Source organism: Ammospiza nelsoni, chromosome 2 (genome assembly GCF_027579445.1).
Source record: "Ammospiza nelsoni isolate bAmmNel1 chromosome 2, bAmmNel1.pri, whole genome shotgun sequence".
In the NCBI taxonomy this organism is placed as follows: domain Eukaryota; kingdom Metazoa; phylum Chordata; class Aves; order Passeriformes; family Passerellidae; genus Ammospiza; species Ammospiza nelsoni.
The window spans coordinates 31,492,296-31,509,951 of NC_080634.1; the positions used below are offsets into that span (position 1 = coordinate 31,492,296).

General features: G+C 43.2%; 1 protein-coding gene across 1 annotated transcript; it reads right to left on the reverse strand.

Moving 5' to 3' along the window:
- Nucleotides 1-625: 625 nt before the first annotated feature.
- On the reverse strand, nucleotides 626-16,118 carry LOC132087574 (antigen WC1.1-like). Its single transcript, XM_059493931.1, has 16 exons — nucleotides 16,049-16,118; nucleotides 13,207-13,521; nucleotides 11,374-11,682; nucleotides 9,821-10,135; nucleotides 8,690-9,001; nucleotides 8,076-8,393; nucleotides 7,061-7,375; nucleotides 6,085-6,399; nucleotides 5,195-5,257; nucleotides 4,794-5,108; nucleotides 4,572-4,607; nucleotides 4,125-4,266; nucleotides 3,726-3,822; nucleotides 3,098-3,167; nucleotides 1,882-2,034; nucleotides 626-723 (listed from the first exon to the last, which is right to left on the reverse strand). The coding sequence occupies exons 1-16, from the start codon at nucleotides 16,116-16,118 to the stop codon at nucleotides 626-628; spliced, it is 3,243 nt and encodes a 1,080-aa protein (XP_059349914.1).
- Nucleotides 16,119-17,656: the final 1,538 nt, after the last annotated feature.

The window sequence follows — 17,656 nt, forward strand, 5'->3', positions numbered from 1 at the left end:
TATTCCTTGCAAAAACTTTCTACTTTCCCAGTTTTCCTGTTAGTGAGCCAGGAAAAGGAGATTGTATGATGCAGTTAAATCCCATGGGTGTATGTGTTTCCCTCCTTCTGTGCCTCATAGCATGCCTGCAGCACACGTGTCAGATCTTGTTGATGTTGCTGCAGAAGCAATCAGCAAGAATTCCTTTCTCAAAAGACTTGGCTGAAACAGAATTTTGATGATTTTCTTGCAGTTCAATCTCCATTCCAAATAATTACCAGAAGCTGTCCCCATATATCTGGGAGAAAAAGCATAAATTTGAGATCTTTGGACAGTTTCTAATAAGAAAAATCATAATTTTAAAATTACCTCAGTAAAAAAAAAAAAAAAAAAAGGAAGGTATTTAAAATAAAATCGAAAAGTGTCCACTAAGTCTTGACTACAAGAAATTATAAGAGAAATTTCAAAGCTGTTCTTAACTGCCATGCTTCCTTAAATTTTATGTATATAATCTCTTCTTGGGAAATAACCAAAACTTATGCAAACTAGTCCTAAATGCAGGTTGGTCTGGTTCTGCTAGTACAGGATTAGCATTTTATGAACAGTGGTGTATTTCCAGAAGAAGTCAGTGCAGCTCAGCAGTCTATCAGTGCCCCAGCTCTTCAATGTCGTCATAGCCCGTATCCTCAAGAGCAGGGGATGAGGATCGCTCAGCTTCAGAGGTCCTGTTTCTGGGAATCCAGTCTGAAAACATGAAGGGAAGAACACTGAGATAGATAAATGCACATCCTGTATGTATTACCTCTGTGTGGTTGTGCAGCTGCCAGTTGTCTCCTCCAGAAATTAGAATTTTGGATAGGAGTGTCTGTGAAAGACCTGAGAAATGTTTATGTCACTCTGCCTTCTGCAGTGTGTATACATACCCAAGGATCAAGCTTTATACACAATATTAAAAGGAATGTATTCATGGGCTGTGAAAAAAACATTCTTTAATGTCTCTCTAGTTACTTTGAGTCCTGTATTTTGATTATTTTCCACATCTCAAATAGGCCAGAAATATTTATCACTACCCCAAAAAGTAGAGTTCAGATCAAGTGTTCCACAGTTATATTAAATACACTGATTTAAAAAAAGTCTGTCTTAAATATTTGTTGTTAATTATATGGGCCTGACAGAATTTAGTGCCAGGTTAAAAACCTAGCTGAATCCATCCTCCATGGACATAGAATGAGATCTAATAAGGACACTAAAGAGACTACAGATGAAAGGAGAAACAGTCAATGGCATAATTTGAAAAACATATGTCTAATGATATGTAGTATTTTACAAGGCATTATTTGAAGCTGCATCAGGCATTGAGCCCTCTCAAGCCTGTCATGTTGATGGAAAAAGGGGAAGTATCACCTGAGCATCCATAAACAGAAGGATATGGTGTAAGAGCTGGTCCTTCTGCTCGACCTGACACTAGTAAGGTCTCAGTACCATGCTGTAAAGAAATACCTTAAAGTTTTGGGTTTTAAGCAATTTTTGAAAGATACAGGCCTACAGACATGGACTGAGTGGAGACACATCATGGGCAGAGTGTAGTTTACAAGGCCTAAGTAGAAAGCTGACTAATTTAGATTGTGGCTGTGTAGAGAAACAAAATACAGAACAGGACTGAGGATAGGTATGTGAACAAACTGTTATCAGTCTTCAAGTACTTAAAAGGCTGTTATGAAGATGACTGCAACCCTCTGTCCCCATGGTCATTTTAATGAGAAGTAACAGTTTTAATTTGCAGCAGTGGAAACTTAGGTTGGGTTGGCCATAGGCAAGAATTTTATGTCTGTGAGGAAAGCAGAGCAGAGGTATAGATTAGCTGGATGTAGGAACAGAACAGTACTGCTCTTCTAGCCTCACCTGTCTGGGAGTCCTTGTTTCTGTCACTTTCTCCAGGGATCCCAATGATTTCCTGTATATTCTGCTCAGAAAGAGAAGCATCTCTAGGTCCAGGGGCCTCTGTTGCATCATCATAATCATCTTCCAGAGCATTTTCAGGCAGTGGAGAGGCCTCTGGAAGAGTAGAGGTATTAATTTCCACTAGGGAAGGCAGTAGCTGATAATCCAGCAACACAGGGCTGTAATACTGACATGTCTGTACTTAACTGGAATCTGTCCTTCAGCAAATGTTACTGTGCACAGTTTTATTGTAAATACTTCTGCTTACCAATGATACATGTATAAACAGAAAAGTAAATCAAAGTACTCCTATTTCACTTTTTACCTAGAAATCAATATTCAATCTGAATAACAGAAAGAGAACTTATTTAGAATAATTGTCTTCTCTATAGGCACTTCAAAGCTTTTTGTTTATTTTTTAGCTTTTGGTTTGTAAGGAAAAGCTTTTAGTTTGTTTTTTAACTTTAAAAAAGTCCTTAATATAAGAACAGCAGTAGAAAATAATGACATGGTGCAGCAGAGTATGGGATATGGGCAACTGAGGTTCAGAACTGCTTGTGCCTTTGGCAGTTGATCTCTTGGACAGCAGACAATGGCTAACAGAGCTTTTTGATCAGCTCTAAGAAAATGCAGTTCTTCTCCAAATACTTGCTCTCCTTCACCTATTTCAAATTATAAAAAACCCCCAAGCTACAAACCACATGTACCCCCCCCAGGCAAACCCCACAGACAGGAATCAGTATTTTCTTCAGATCACTTGGATTAAGATCCCTTGATCAGCTCAAATTGTACACCAGTGTTCTTATTTGGAATATGTCTTTCCTCTGTTTTAATTCTCCCCATCTGTCTCAGAAATAAGGTAACAGTTTACAAGCTATTATGGTTGCAATGTCTGGAAGAAGCAGTTGTTGGATTCACGTGACTGGATCCTGTGAAGTGTCTGCAGAACTACCAGCAAATATTTATTTTGAATTTCTCATATAGAAGAGAAAACTAGCACTTGTGTATGAGATTGTATGACACTCTTCCACCACAAGAGTTACACAGAAGATTTTGCATCACTAGGAAACATCACTAGGACATGAAATGAAAGTCTTAGTCACTCATAATGCTTTGGATATTAAAAGTTACCCTGATTTAGGATCTCTTTCTTTGTACAAACCCTTTCTCACATTACCTTGAGTTGCTCCAGGACCATTTTCTTCATCACTGCCTGCTCTATAAAACTGTTCCTTTGGTTTTGAGCTCTCTGAATAAGAATCTAGGCAAATGAGAAAGAGCATGATACCGGATTAAACTCTCTTTAAGTGCTAAAACTGCACCATGAGAAAAAGAGCAGTAATAGCATCCAAGTTCAGCATGTTCTTTGACAGTCAGTATTACTTCTGCAAGGCTTACAATGGAATTATCAAGAATCCCTCTGGGGGCCCCATAACACCTCTCATGGATCATGGGGGAGGCACTCCACAAAGGGAGAAAAGCAATCTATGGGTGGAAACCTACAGGGACCCAGCTGCTGTGAGGGAGATGCAAATAATTCCTTTATTTGTTCCTGCTTTAAATAATTGAAGCAAAAGGATTTTGTTCGTTTGTTTGTTTGACCTATACTGATCTATGGTCTGTGGCTGCAGTGAGAACTTCACTCAACAAATTGTCCCTAGGAAAGGAATTGACAGAGTCCACTGGGCAGGAAACTCCTCTCCTCAAATCCAGGAATTTTAAATTTCCCAGTAGATTTGGGACCTGTAAGGTATCAGATTGGGATCAGAAAGGAGGAGCTTTCCCTTGAGAAAAGCAAGAAATACGCACAGACCTGAGAGGAAAGTCACTCCCTGCTTTTCCCTCATCAGGTTATAATCAATCTCTTCATAGACAGCCTCGGAGAAGGGGTCATAGGATAGTCTGGAGCCTGAAAGTAAAAGGTAATAATCACTTTCACAGTCTCTGCCTATATTCAGGCTGGAGTCTTGAAAAGGAGAAGTGCCTTACAGGGGCCTCCATGGCCTGGTTGCTACCTAGAAAGGCACCAAGAGGTGCTGACTGAGGATAAGCACCTCTGGGCTCTTTCACTGCCAGAAAGTAATGAAAAATCGCAGTGTATCAACAGATTCAGTTCATCTCAGTCACCCATCCCCACTGCCTCCCCAGCCAACTAAACATCTGGGGCCACGTAAAGGAGGCATTTCATACCAGTCCTGAGAAACTCACCTCTCTGCTGTGCCCTGGCACGTCGGATCTGCCCAGCAAGAATGGCAAGGACCAGGCAGAGAAGGGTCCCCAGGATGATGCAGAGGATGACAGGCACTGAAAGCCTCGTGCTGCCTGTGGCAGGGCGGCGGGGGCGATCTGAGTGGAAACCAAGAGGAAACAGGTAGAGAATCACGCGTCCCAAAGGGCTGCTCCTCTGCAGCCCCTTCCTGTGCCCATGAGGGCACAGCAGGGTGAGGCAGGGCACCTGCTGCTCTGCTATGGGTCCTGCTCAAGTAGATAAAATTCAGCAGCTGGGGGTGGTGCCTCTCAGTGTTCCTTTATGAAATGCTGGGTGAAGTGCTTTCTGATGAGCTGAAATAAACTGCTGTTTTATCTGTTAAGTATCAGGGACATTAAATTGTCATTTGATGGGAGAAAGAAAAGAGAGAGAAAGAATTTACCTGCTCTCGTGGGTGATGCTGTTGTTTCTGTCACACCTGCAAAAGGAAGGTGAGTCCCGATTAAGAGGCAAGTGTGAAAAATAGGGAGAACATCTTCATATAATTTGTGGTGCTTTACCAGTCAAAATTATGAAAGGGCTAGTCACTTGGAAGTACAACTGGCATAATTCTCCCCTACCCACCTCCTTCACAAACCTGTGTAATAAAGGACCAGTCACTAACCAGAGCAATTCACAGCAGCATCTTCCTTATGATCACAGTTTTTGCCAAACAAAGGTTTGGCAGGACAGTCCCAAAGAGACAGCTCTGTTCCTTTACAGTGCACCTTCTCCAACCAGATGGGACCAGTCCCTTCCCCAAAGGCAGCCTCACTCAGAGCAGACACAGCAGATCCACAGCCCAGCTGCCTGCATACAACATTGGCATCTGCCATGTCCCAGGTGTCATCGCAGATTGTTCCCCAGGAACCTTGGTGCCACATCTCCACTCTGCCTGAACATTCATCCTCTCCTCCCATGACTCGTAACTTCTCCCTGTCTGCAAAACGCAGAAACCTTCTGTTTTACTGAAACAGCAGGAAGGTCCACAGAGACCAATAAGGAAAAACAAAGAAGTGAAGGTACCTGAACAACTTGTGGAGTTTGGACACTCAGCAAATGCAGCTGGAGATGTTGCCTCTTTTCCTCCTGCAGAATTTAAATATTGAAGTAAATAATTTAATTATTCTCTGAAAAAAAAAAAAGAGGGAGTGTTAAATAGCTGAAAATTAAACATCAGGTTAATTATTTCCTGAAATATGTGTATGGCCTGTTTAGTTCTTGGCAGATGGCTGCTTGGCTGTTGCTGTGAGTAATAATCTTCCTGATGGTTATGCTTTCCTTCTTCTCATGAGACGATTGCAATCCCTTTCAGAATATCTGAATGTCACATAGATTTCATTTTTATTATATTTTATATTTTATATTTCATTTATATTTTATATTTTATATTTTAATTTAATTTAATATTTCTTATTATATTTTATTATGTTTGAATGCAGTAATTGATACCCATAGGTGTGAAATACTGTCATAAGAGCAGGTATTAGAAATGAACCTTTAGAACCAAACGGATTTCTACACTTGTCCAAGGCTATGTGTATACACAGATATGCCTGCTTACATGTAGAAGCATAAACTTGGCTCTAGACCTCTTGGAAAGTCTCACACTAGCTCAGATCTCACAGACTGACTGTGTATCATAGATTTTTGCACTAAAAAATATGCAATGGGACCATCCCATTAGGGAATACCTTAGGATTTCACTGGGCCAAAGCACTCTGATAATCTTGTAGTTTTAATTCACTCGTTTAAGTCAATTATTTAGACAAAAAAAAAGTTGCTGTCATTTTCATGAAACTAGAAACAATATACACCAGCTAACAAGTGCACACAAAGTAATTGCTGTGATGTCCATACGTGCATACATAGGTTAATGTACATGTCTGGCCACATATAAATACATTTCTGATTACCAGTGCAAGTAATGTGGGTCTCTTCAGCTCGGTTGCTGCACGACTGAGGGTCCCAGGGGTCTGACTGACATTGCCAGAGCGAGCTGTGCTCCTCAGTGCACTCAATGTGGTCCAGCCATGTGGGCCCAGACCCTCTGCCATATTTGAAGTCCGTGGCTATTCCTCCTCCATCTCCGCAGCCCAGGTGTTTGCACATGGTTGCTGCTGTGAGCAGGGACATGCGGTTGGAACAAACGCTCCCCCACGTCCCGTTGTAGAAAACCTCTACACGCCCGGCACAGTCGTTGCCATTCACCAGCCTCAGAGCCAGGAAATCTGGAAGTGAAGGCATAAAAATTGAATTAGTGCCACAGATTTCTTGTGATGTTTCTTTCCTGTGTATGTGATAACACTTTTTTTACAGTGTTAACTAGCTGTATTGGTCCTACCTATATTGTGAAGCATGGGTACTCCAGAGGCTGCAGTCCTTTCAGGGGCTCTAACAGGCCCTAACTCCCTTCAGGGGTCATCTGTATTTTTTTCTACTTCTCTTTCATTTCTCCTCTCTCTTGCTGCTGCCATTCTGTCTTAAATATGTGTGAGCAGAGCCACCATAAGCTACTTGGATGCCTGATGCTGTAGTGCACAGTGGGTTGTTCCCGTTGATTTCAGAGCCAGCTGGAACTGACTGGAAGGAGCACACAGCCCCTTGCTGTGGAAATCTTTACAAATTCCTAAAATTTATGCCCCAAATATCCTACTACACCACAGACTTTTTTTTCATATGTGTGTGTGTGTGTGTGTGTGTGTTGGTGCATAATATGGGCTTGTGTAGATCCTTTGCTTCTTGGTAGGACCAAGAAGATGTGCTGACCAACCATGCTGGTCATCAAGACAGGAGGAGGCTGTCCAAGCAGTCCCCACTATTCTTGACTTCCCTTTTATACAACCCTCCTAGTTGAACACACAGGCTCAGAAAAGGCTTTTCAAAACACACCTGAGCACAGGACTCCAGCATCCTCTTTGTGTTGGCAGTTGTGGTGGCCCCATGCCCTAGAGGGGCATGCCCAGAGGTCAGATTCAGCCCCAGTGCAGTTCACATCATCCAGCCAGATCTGCCCTGACCCTTCACCATAATGAGCAGATACAAATGCCTCGATGGCATGCCCACATCCAAGCTGTTTGCAAACAACATTGGCATCTGATAGATCCCAGTTATCATCACAGATGGTGCCCCAGATGCCATGATGATAAAGCTCTACTCTCCCGGCACAGCGGTTTGTTCCATTCACCAGCCTCATCTGTCTGCTGCCTGTAGGAGGAAAATCCAGATGTCAGCATGCAACACAACTATAATGCACAGGTCAGCATAATGGCAATGTTTTTAAAGCACTTTTAAGACATCATGTTCTTGTTAAATCCCAATTCTTCTGCTATGGTTGCTTGGACAGAGGTCCTGTGAAGCTAAAACTGCATAAAGGGAAAGGCCTGCATCAGGTGGATGTTTGAATAATTCTGGTGAGATATTGCTAGCAATAAGAGAATAATCATACCAAGTATATGCAGAGGTCACCTTATCTTAGAAAGCCAGACAACCTGTTTTCTGTCTGTACTCATTTACTTAGAGGCAGACACTGTTCCTGTTACAGAGGGGTTGCAAAATCAGAGAAGAGTAGAAACAGTTGTAATATTCTGTAGAATAGCTGCAAGTATCTATAAATATAGAAATGTCACAAAATGAAAGCTGTTTAATTCTCAAGTGGCAGTAAGAATGCTCGGAAATCATAGCCAAATTAGTGTTCTTATGGCTTCTGTGTTCTAATAGTTCTTTTTGACTCTGGAAGATAATTCTGTAAGAAATTCAGATGAAGAAAGCATTATGTAAATTACACTTGCTTCCTTAACTATCATCAAACTCAGACTCATGCCAGCTTAAGATCTGTGACACCACAGCACAACATGGGCTGGAGAAATCCTAGGAAACCTTCTGTACCTTTCACACAGTGACTCACCTGAACAAATCACACCAACATCTTCAGAAACTCCCGTTGGCACTGTCTGATAATGGGAAGTGTTGCAGAGCATTAGCTGAGTCTCGTTTCCAGTACACTGGACACTTCTTAGGCCAATGAGACCCGTGCCTCGCTCAGACTTTGGAAGGTAATAGGCTTTCTCAGCAGTTCCACACTGGAGCTGTCTGCACACCACATGGGCATCCCTAATGTCCCAGTTGTCATCCAGCACTCTGGTCCACACACCATGGAGGGAGATCTCAACTCGCCCAGCACAGCGGCTCTCACCCCCTGAGAGTCTGAGTGATTCAGCAAGACCTGGGCTCAAGAGAGTTGGGAAATATATTGAGTGACATCTACTTATCTCACTGCAGTAGAAATAACTTGCAGGAAGGCTATGGAAGACAAATTTCTGTGCTGGCAAAGTATTAATTCTCACCACTGGTGAAGGAGACTGCCCCTGTTAAGGCTTTGTTTGCTTTCATGCACACAAGGGCCTGCAAAGGGAAGCAAGAAAGGCTTCCCCACCTAAAACACTAGATCCTATCAGTTAGGTCACCAGCACTGCTTTGGTCTGAAGTTCTACCACCCATAAAAGGCCCCTCCTGACTTACCTGAGCAAGTTACAGTGGCTGCTTCTTTGGCTGAACAGGTTGGATTGCCCAAAGTCACTTGAACACAGTCCCATAGGCAGGACTCTGTCCCTTTACAGTGAAAAGCATCTCTCCATATAGTCCCATTTCCATCCACAAAACCATCTTCCATCTGGATTGATTTTGCGTAGCCACAGTTCAGCTGATGGCAGAGAACACTGGCAGCTTGTAAATTCCAGTGGGAGTGGCAGAGTCTTCCCCAGGTGTCTCCATGGCGGATCTCCACTATGCCAGAGCACGTGGTGCCATTCACCAGCCTGCCCCCTGGACACCCTGAATGTAAGAGAAAGGGAATATTGGAGTGTTACATTTGCTCATGGGCAGGACCTGGAAGTGACTGGGAAACAGGAATGGGTTTTCTTTATCATTCAGTAGTAAAAATGACTTAAGTGGGCCATACTCATAACTAGAAACTTTCATACTCATAACTAGACTTCAGTCCAGCCTGTTTTACTGAGAAGAATGACTAGAACTCAGGATTACATTCCATTTGCAATTTTTAAAATCGGGGCATTAGGAGTTGGGAGTTTGGGTCAAACAATAGACTTTAATTTTTCAGACCAATATCTCTGAGGGCCTACAGCTCTGCATCCTTCAACTGCTGGTCCAAGTCCTCACTTAAACCTGGACCAGGAATTCAATCCTGCCTCAAGTACATGGCAGGTGTAACTGTCTCCAGTCTTATCTCGTGCTATGTATGCCTGCCTGCTCTCTCCAGCCAGACCCTACACCTCTTTGTTTACTTTGACTTCTCTGGGACTGCTCATAGACCTTATTACCAACACCTTCCTCTGCCCTCTCTGCAGATGCTTTGGATTGTGTCTTGGTGGCAAGGACTCTGCCTGTACTGTGCTCAGCCTCTGTGCCAAGCTCATCCTGGCTTGTGCAGCAGCCCTGCTCTTGCTGTTTCCCTACACTAGGAGCATTTCAGAGAGAGCAGCCTTGTGGTACAGTTGAAGTGTAGCCTTGCCTCCTGTTGCAGCAATCAAACGACAGAGCCTGACTCCACATATGCCCTCTGAATTTTGAGTCCATATTTTTCCTCAAGGAAGGAGTTTTTCAGTTCTCTTCTTAGACCTTTCCACTGCTTACCTGAACATACCACACGAGCCTCTTTTTCAGCAGGGCATTCATCCTGACCCAGAGCACGCACGGGACAGTCTCTCAGGAGTGAGCCATTCTGCTGGCAGCTGAATGTGGCATTCCAGACAGATCCATTTCCTTCCCCAAAGGACTGTCCACTTGGGATCAGTAGTGCAACTCCACAGTCTAGCTGCTGGCAGAGGATATTGGCAGCTGGTAAATCCCACAGGTAGTCACACAGGGTTCCCCATGTGCCTCCGTGAAGAAGCTCTACTCTCCCTGAACACGTGGTGTTGCCGTTTGCCAGCCTGTACCCACCGTAGCCTGCAGAAAGAATAAAGGAGCTTAGCAGTTACTTTTGGGCATTTGTGCTTCTGCACTGAAAACTGTAAGAGAGCTCTCTCTATCTGCAAGAAACTAGCAGTCATTTTTGTGTCAGGTTACTGGAAAGCATCTTAGAACAGAATGCTGATAAGCCAGCTCTTAAAGTCTCCATTGTCCATGTTGTAGCCTGCACTGTATGACGAAAAGTCTTTTGACTCTTTGTGTCTCCTCTCTGCTCTCCTCCCTCCTCCCCTCACAATACTGCTGCTACCTTACAACATCTTCTCTTGCAGAGGCAGTCTCAGCACTGCCTCGCATGTGAGGAACTCAGTTTAGGAACAACTGGTATCACTCTCTCTCCCAGCAGTTGGTCATGTCACATTTCCTGGTAAGCAGAAACTGAGTGGGGGATTCTCAGCTTTCATCCATGCCCCAGAGCAAAGCTCTGAACACCCCAGGCCATACCCATCAGCATATTTACAATAAATAAAGGGCAGGGTGGATGGCGCTGTGGTGTCCTACTGCCAGCCCCATGCAGTCCCTCTTTCTTCTCACACTGTTACTTTCTGCCCTTACTTTGTCCTTGCACTGTACCCCTAATGAGCACAGGATTTCAGCTCTGAGCCAAGACTATTGCAAGCTAGAGGCAAGAGCCAAGGCCTGTTAGATGCCTTAGCTGAGGCGTTTGGCTGCCACTGGTCGCAGTATCCAAGGCTGTCTTGAAACAGACTGTAGCCCTTTGGGCAGGAAATGGACATGAGCTCCAGCCCTTTTCCAGGCTTGTTTTGTGTCAAGCTGTTGCCAGGAGCTCTGCCCCAGGTTTAGTTTACCCCTTTAGAACTGTGGCCTCAGGAAAAAAGTTGTTTGTTAGGCCTAATCTTCGCTTTTTCAGTGGGTGGCAATACACAGCTGTATTCAGAGCTCCCAGCAGCCATGACTTTGTGGAGTTTTTAAGAAGGGTTAGCATAAAAGAAATAACAGCCCTTTTGAGATCTCTTTGTGGTAGTGAACTGATTAGAACAGCCCATGTTAGATGCAGATTCTCAGTAGAGTGAGTGAGACATTGTGGGACTGCTCTCTGTTATTTTCTGGCCCCCCTGGAATGGCTCAAGGCATGGTAGGGGAAACATCCAAGGATTCTGAGGACCACAGAAGTGTACAGATGCTCTGAACTGTGGGTTAACACGAAAAAGCATATAGAACATGAGTGAATTATGTCCATCGGTCCAAAGTCTCACCTGAACACACAACAGTGGCATCATGAGTGCATGTGTTAGTATGGTGCATGCTCCTGGGACAGTCTGCAAGGTGAGCCTCATTCCCTACACAGTGAAACTCTTCTTGCCAGATCAGCTCATGTCTGTCTCCAAAGTGAGTTCCTCTCAAGGCATCCACAGCCTGGCCACACTTTAACTCATTACATATAACAGAGGCAGTTTTGAAATTAATATGTGAGAAACAGACAGTGGCCCAAGTTTCTTCTTTCTTTACTTTCAGATGTCCTGAGCAGGCAGTGTCTCCTCCAGTCAGATGCATATCAGAGAAGCCTGGAAAAAAACCCAAAAACCAAGAAATCTAGCATCAAGAGTTGGTTGTACTGACCTATTTTTATAGCTCCTTAATGGGCTATAAAAATAGCCCATTCAGCCCCTCAGAACATTTCACTGCTCTGAGGACCACTGATGCTTTTGAATTGTGACTGGGGCAATTCCTGTATAGCACTGATAAACAAGAAAATGGTGTATGAGATTGCTTATTTCTCAGTATGTGAAAATACTAAATCCTTGGGAAAGAAGGAAGGAAACTTTGAGCATCTGCCAATGACTGAGAAGTAACAGTCCCCAAATAGATAAATAGAAAAATAGCTGTTTACTAGTGTGTGTCCTTGAGACCTCATTATTTCAATGAATAGGAAGCTGAAGCACCCCAGGAAGAGGAAACAGGAAATGTTGTACCCAGTTTCAGAAACTGCTAAAAAGACAGTCTAGAGATCTGCAGGCTGACCAGCCTCACTTTGGTACTTCAAAAAAAAGATGGAGTGAGACTTGTAGAAACTTATTTGTGAGAACAAAGAGATAAATGGGAGGATTCAGCATGATTTTATCAAGCATGTATCATGCTTGTGGGACTGTAATGCTTTCTCTGATTAAAATGGATTTATGGATCAGGGGACAGCAGCACATGCCATTTACCTCACATTTAGCACTACCATTCACACTGTCTTGCACAATATTCTTATGTTCAAGAACTAGAATGTTGCTGTCTGGTTGGAAGAACAACATGGTTAACCAGCTGATTGAATGCTCAGGCTCAGCCATTAGTGAATTGCACTCTACCTGAAGACTGTCAGCAAGTGGAATTTCACTTGCTGGGTCTTTCCAGGGGCATGTTCTGCTCAGTGTCTTATCTTCATGGAGGTGGTGATGGAGTACACTCGTATGATTTTTGGGGGGTGGAGATATAACCACAAGGGCAGACCTGCCTTTCAGAGAGATCTAGACAGGCTAGACTAATGGGCTGACAGGAACCTCACAAAAATCACAAAAGGACAAATGTACAGTCCTGAAGCTGGGAAGGAAAAACTTCTTGCCGTGGTTCTTTTTCCAAAGGGTAAAACCATGCACATCTTGCACAGGAAGCAGCCAAACAGGTATTGGTCTTTTTTTGCCAGTGCAGACTGTCCTGTCTTAGCCTAGCTAAAGATCTGGAGAAGAAGGGCAGTTGTATGACGTAACATTGCATTTTCTTGCTTCTCTACCTACATCTGCTTTTTTAGCCCCAATTCCTTGTCAAAGACAAGTTCAGTACTGCTCTCCTGTTACCTGGGAGAGCTGTGGTAGAAACAAATAGTGGGTTGATTTTTTTTTCTGTTCTATATGTTAATATGCTCATTCCATGTCATTGCTGTGCCCAGGCAAAGTCAGCTTGCACTCATAGTCAACAGAAAACTTAATGCTGGAGCAACTTGCTTTGGATGAGTAGAGGGAGTACTTGGCTTTATTGAACTAGGACAAAATTTGATCCTAGGCTCGTATCTTTTTTCTATTGTACAAGGCTGGATCACTTCTTACCTGAGCAGATCACTCCAATATCAAAGAAATGAGGGCAGGTAAAAGAACCCCATCCTGTATGTGAGCAGTTCCAGAGAGCAGATTCATTACCCCGGCAATCAACTCGGTACAACCACGTTGGTCCAGTTCCTTGTCCAAAAGGAGCTCGATTTAGGGCCTTAACAGCAGATCCACATTGTAGTTGCTTACAGACAACCTCAGCATCCCTTATGGTCCAGTCACCGTCACACACGGTCCCCCACTGCTCCTCATGTTTTACTTCCACTCTCCCAGAGCAGGGGCCAGTTCCATTCGACAGCCTCAATTCATCAGTGCCTTCAGACAGAGCAAGGTTATAGAAAGGACAGAGCTTAATCATGATTATCTACTGCAGATGTTAATGAGATCATTACTGCTCCTAATTTACTCTTACATCAGACTTATTTGGTTCACCTTTCTAAAGAGTCCAACTTAAAGAGTGTTTTTTGCAAGGAGTAATGTCTGTATTTACGAGTTTGAGCTAACTGCACTGCTAAAATGTAAATTATTTCTAATGACAGGCAAACTTTCTCTTTTACTGACTCACCAGGGCTGGAAAATGCTGAGTAACGTCCCTGCTTTGTGATTCACAAAGTCTGCCACAATAAACACTGGCAACTGGAGTGGGTGAGGGGACTGCCTGTCAGTGTGTGATTGCTACAATAGATCAAGCTTCCTTATCCTGTGAGTTAATTGTCCTGAAAGCCAAATTTGTGTGTCTTTGGGAGTGAGGTAACTGGAGGAGCTGGATGCCAGAGGGGCCAGGCCAGCCACTGGAGAGCTGGTAAGGTCAGGGGTTCTGCCTGAAGACTCAGCTCAAAGTTGGCTTTCTGGGCTGCAGGGGCACATTGCCGGCTCATGTCCAATTTGCCCCCACCAGTATCGCCAAGTCCTTCTCCATGGAGCTGTTCTCATACACAGGCAAAGGCTTTACCTCTTTGCTAACACTACTGGATTTCTCACAATTTCCTACCTATCATTTAAATTTGGAAACAAACAAACAAACAAAAAAAAAAGGTGTTTATTCAAGTGACTGACAATTGGTAATTTCCAAAACTTTTTTTTTTCCACAAAATATCCTCTCTCTTCAAGTCTCCTGAGTAAGAAAGTCACATGCATAGTACAATTCTTAGGTAGCTAGAAAACCACTTTCTGCCTGCAACGTGTTGTCTTAGAGGGGTCATAATCTTTCTGTAATAAGAAAAATATTCTGGAGAACAACCCCCAGAGTATTTGAAGAACATAGCCCAAAAAAAGAGTTTTCTCAGCTACAATATTTATACATTCAAAAGGGTAATGAATTCTAAGAAAAGTTGTATTCCTAAGACATTTTTAAATGAACCAAATTACCAATTTCTATTAGCCATATCCAGGGACAAAACATCTCTTCATTCAACTGTATGACCTATGTGCGCTTGAATTTTTAAATAATTGTACATCTGACGTTTTCAACGTGTAACAGCATGCAAGACTGGATGCAGAGGTAGGCATAACCCAATTGACAGATTTCAATATTTCCTAATAAAAGCTATCATTTGCTGTAATCACTCTTCTGTGAATTTTTTATGATATGTACAGGTATAATTTTGTATTTCCTTACATTCCACAGCATGTCCCGCAAGTACCTTCACTGAATTCAGTGGTTTGGTGTTCTGCTTGGCTAAAAAGTCATGAGATTTTTCTTACTCCAGCTGAAAACCCAGTTCTTCTCATAGGAAAAGATGAGGGTGCACCATGCATTCCTGTCTCCAGGCCCTAAGAGGAGGTTTTCAGCCCAGGCTGGCTGCCTCAGGGGCAGATTTCCAGCTCACTTCTGGAGAGTTGTGACTCCTGCACTACTCTGCACAGTGCGCTGTGCCTGGGGAACATCAGAACACCTGTAGCAGCATGGAGAGTGCAAGTGCTGCCAGATCAGAGATGAGGGTGATAGGGTGCTGATGATGGTGTCATTGTAAAGCCACTGTTGTCTGCATCTTCCAGTCAGTTACTGTTCCCTGATATTAACAAGAAGTTGGCAGACAAGTCACTCTCATTTCTGCAGTACAGCTCAGTTGACACTAAAACGTCACTACAAAGGTGAATAAATAAAAATCGTTTCATATTATGAAAATGTACATCAAGAGTGCCTCCTGTTCCCTGCCCTGAACTTTGACTGCACCCACACAACTGGTGAGAACTTTCAAGACTTAAGGCCATGCTATAGCAAAACATCAACTCCAAAGTCTTGTTCTCATCATATGGGGATGAGACAACCACCACAATGCCTTAATGTCACCTCCATGTGTGGAGAGAAAAAAATGAGATTTCCAAAATCTGTCTCTCATCACCAGCATCAAGCTTGTACACATAGCTCCAGAAGTGCAGAGAGACAAATAGTGATAAGCTTCAGATATATAGGAACGACTGAGGAGATGTGTTATCCAAACTCCACTGGACACATGGGTAGAGCTACATCATTCTAACTGGTGTTGGACAAAGACCTGCAATTATTAATTTCATCTACAAAGAGCTCAGCAGAAGAGATAAGACAGTAGTAAGAATACCCAACTGGTTTTTAGTACAGCTAAACTCTTTACAAAAGTTGAACTTGAATTCTTATGAGAATAGCCAGTCACTGATACCTGAGTAAAATACCAAACTTTTAGAAAAGGCTTACCCTTACTTATCTCGGGATTATGAAGGAGATTGAATTAAAGACAGAAACATACTTAAATACCATTTTGTCACTTTGCTTTGGAGGTTGGTAGAAGAACAACCTATTTATATTAAATTTGCATACTTTTAAAAATCTCACTGCCTTATGCGAAATAAAGTATGTACTTACCCAGGGAGACCTGAATGGAGAGGAGAATCAACCACAGCACTGGACCCGAAAGAAGTCCTTCTGTTGCCATCCTGCAGATGGATGAAACTTTACTCTCCAGGCACTGCCTAGCTAAAACTCTGGCTGGGCATTCCAGTATCTCACAAATGACTACGAAGGAGGAAATATATAGATTCACGTGCCAGCATGAGCTACCTGAAGGAACCAATAGAAATATTGTTCACCTTTTTAGACATTATCAGCAGATAAATCTCCAATCTGAAGGAGCCAAAACCTCCAATAAAATTCAAAAAGTGTACTTGTGACCTTATATGAAGGATGATTGCGTATCTGATGTCATCATTGGAATTGTTTTACTGTGGGACCAACGCTGGTGGCACAGGCAGAGCACAGCACAAAGTGGTTATTTCTCACCTGAAAAAGGAGTATGAAAGTGTAGAACACTGGTCATTTATGAATCACCTCAGAAGAAAAAAGGGAAAGAAAATTCCTTTTATTTGTAGCTTACCTGTCATATTGGAAGAAATTGCACTCCAATCAACTCACTAGAGGTGAGTAAAAAGTGATACCCTCTCTGTATCTGGGGTAGGCTTAAGGCTTCCTTATTTGGGCACAACTTTTTGGGCAGAAGCTCTTAAAAAAGATCCTCCTTAGGAGTCAAATTACAGGCCTTCCTGTTTCCTCTGCTGAGTTTCTTTTCGTTTCAGGTGACCATTGCTAGTAATTCTATCCGCACTCTCATTCACTCAAGAATGGTAGCCTTAGGGAAATAAAGGCTGTTGTTAATTAAATAGTGGCTACTTGACTCATTTTGACAACTGGAACAATTTGCAGAATGCTGTTTGCACCAGTCTAAACACACATTCCCCTTTATGACACTGACGGCATCCTCCTTTTGTCTGATGGTATCTATCTGCTCTTTATCCAGAATTCTGAGTTCAGTGACATCCATGCCGTGGGGTCCTTAGAACACCAATCTTTGCTACCTCTTCCCCTTCTCACTGGGCTTTGCTTGTTCAAGTTCTGTGTAATTTTGCAGTAGAATAGCCCAGCAGGGTCAGACTGCTGCAGAGAGAGATGAGAGGAAGAGCAGAGTCTGGCCAGAGGCTGCTTGTTCTTAGCTCAGGACCTCAGACACTTGCCTGTGGTCTCTGCTAGAGCTACAGGGCAGCCAGGTTGGGGTCTGGCCATGAACTTTGCTGATACCTGACCCTGATCTGCTGACTTGACTTTATGGCTTGATCTTGGCTTTTTCAGGATTGCCTGTACTACTGGCTTAACCTTGCTGCTGTTGCTGACCTGTTCTGGAGGTTTTTTTGTTCAGGTACTATGGGATTGCAACTCTTGTGAGGACCTTGCTTCATGACTGGTTTGCTGTCAACTTCAGTTCCTGGCTGACCTTCCTTTGCAGAGCATCCTGCTTCTGCTACCTGATAGAGACCTCTGAAGACCAGAAAGTCACTGCCACTCCTTTGGAAATGTGGTAAAGGTGGGGGAAATCCCACTACAGGTGTGCCAATGAGAGTTAGGTAAGGTATCCATTGCTATGTCAGTTCCTATACTGAGGTTCAGTGGTTTCACTTAGCACTATTCTTTGCTGATAAGTGT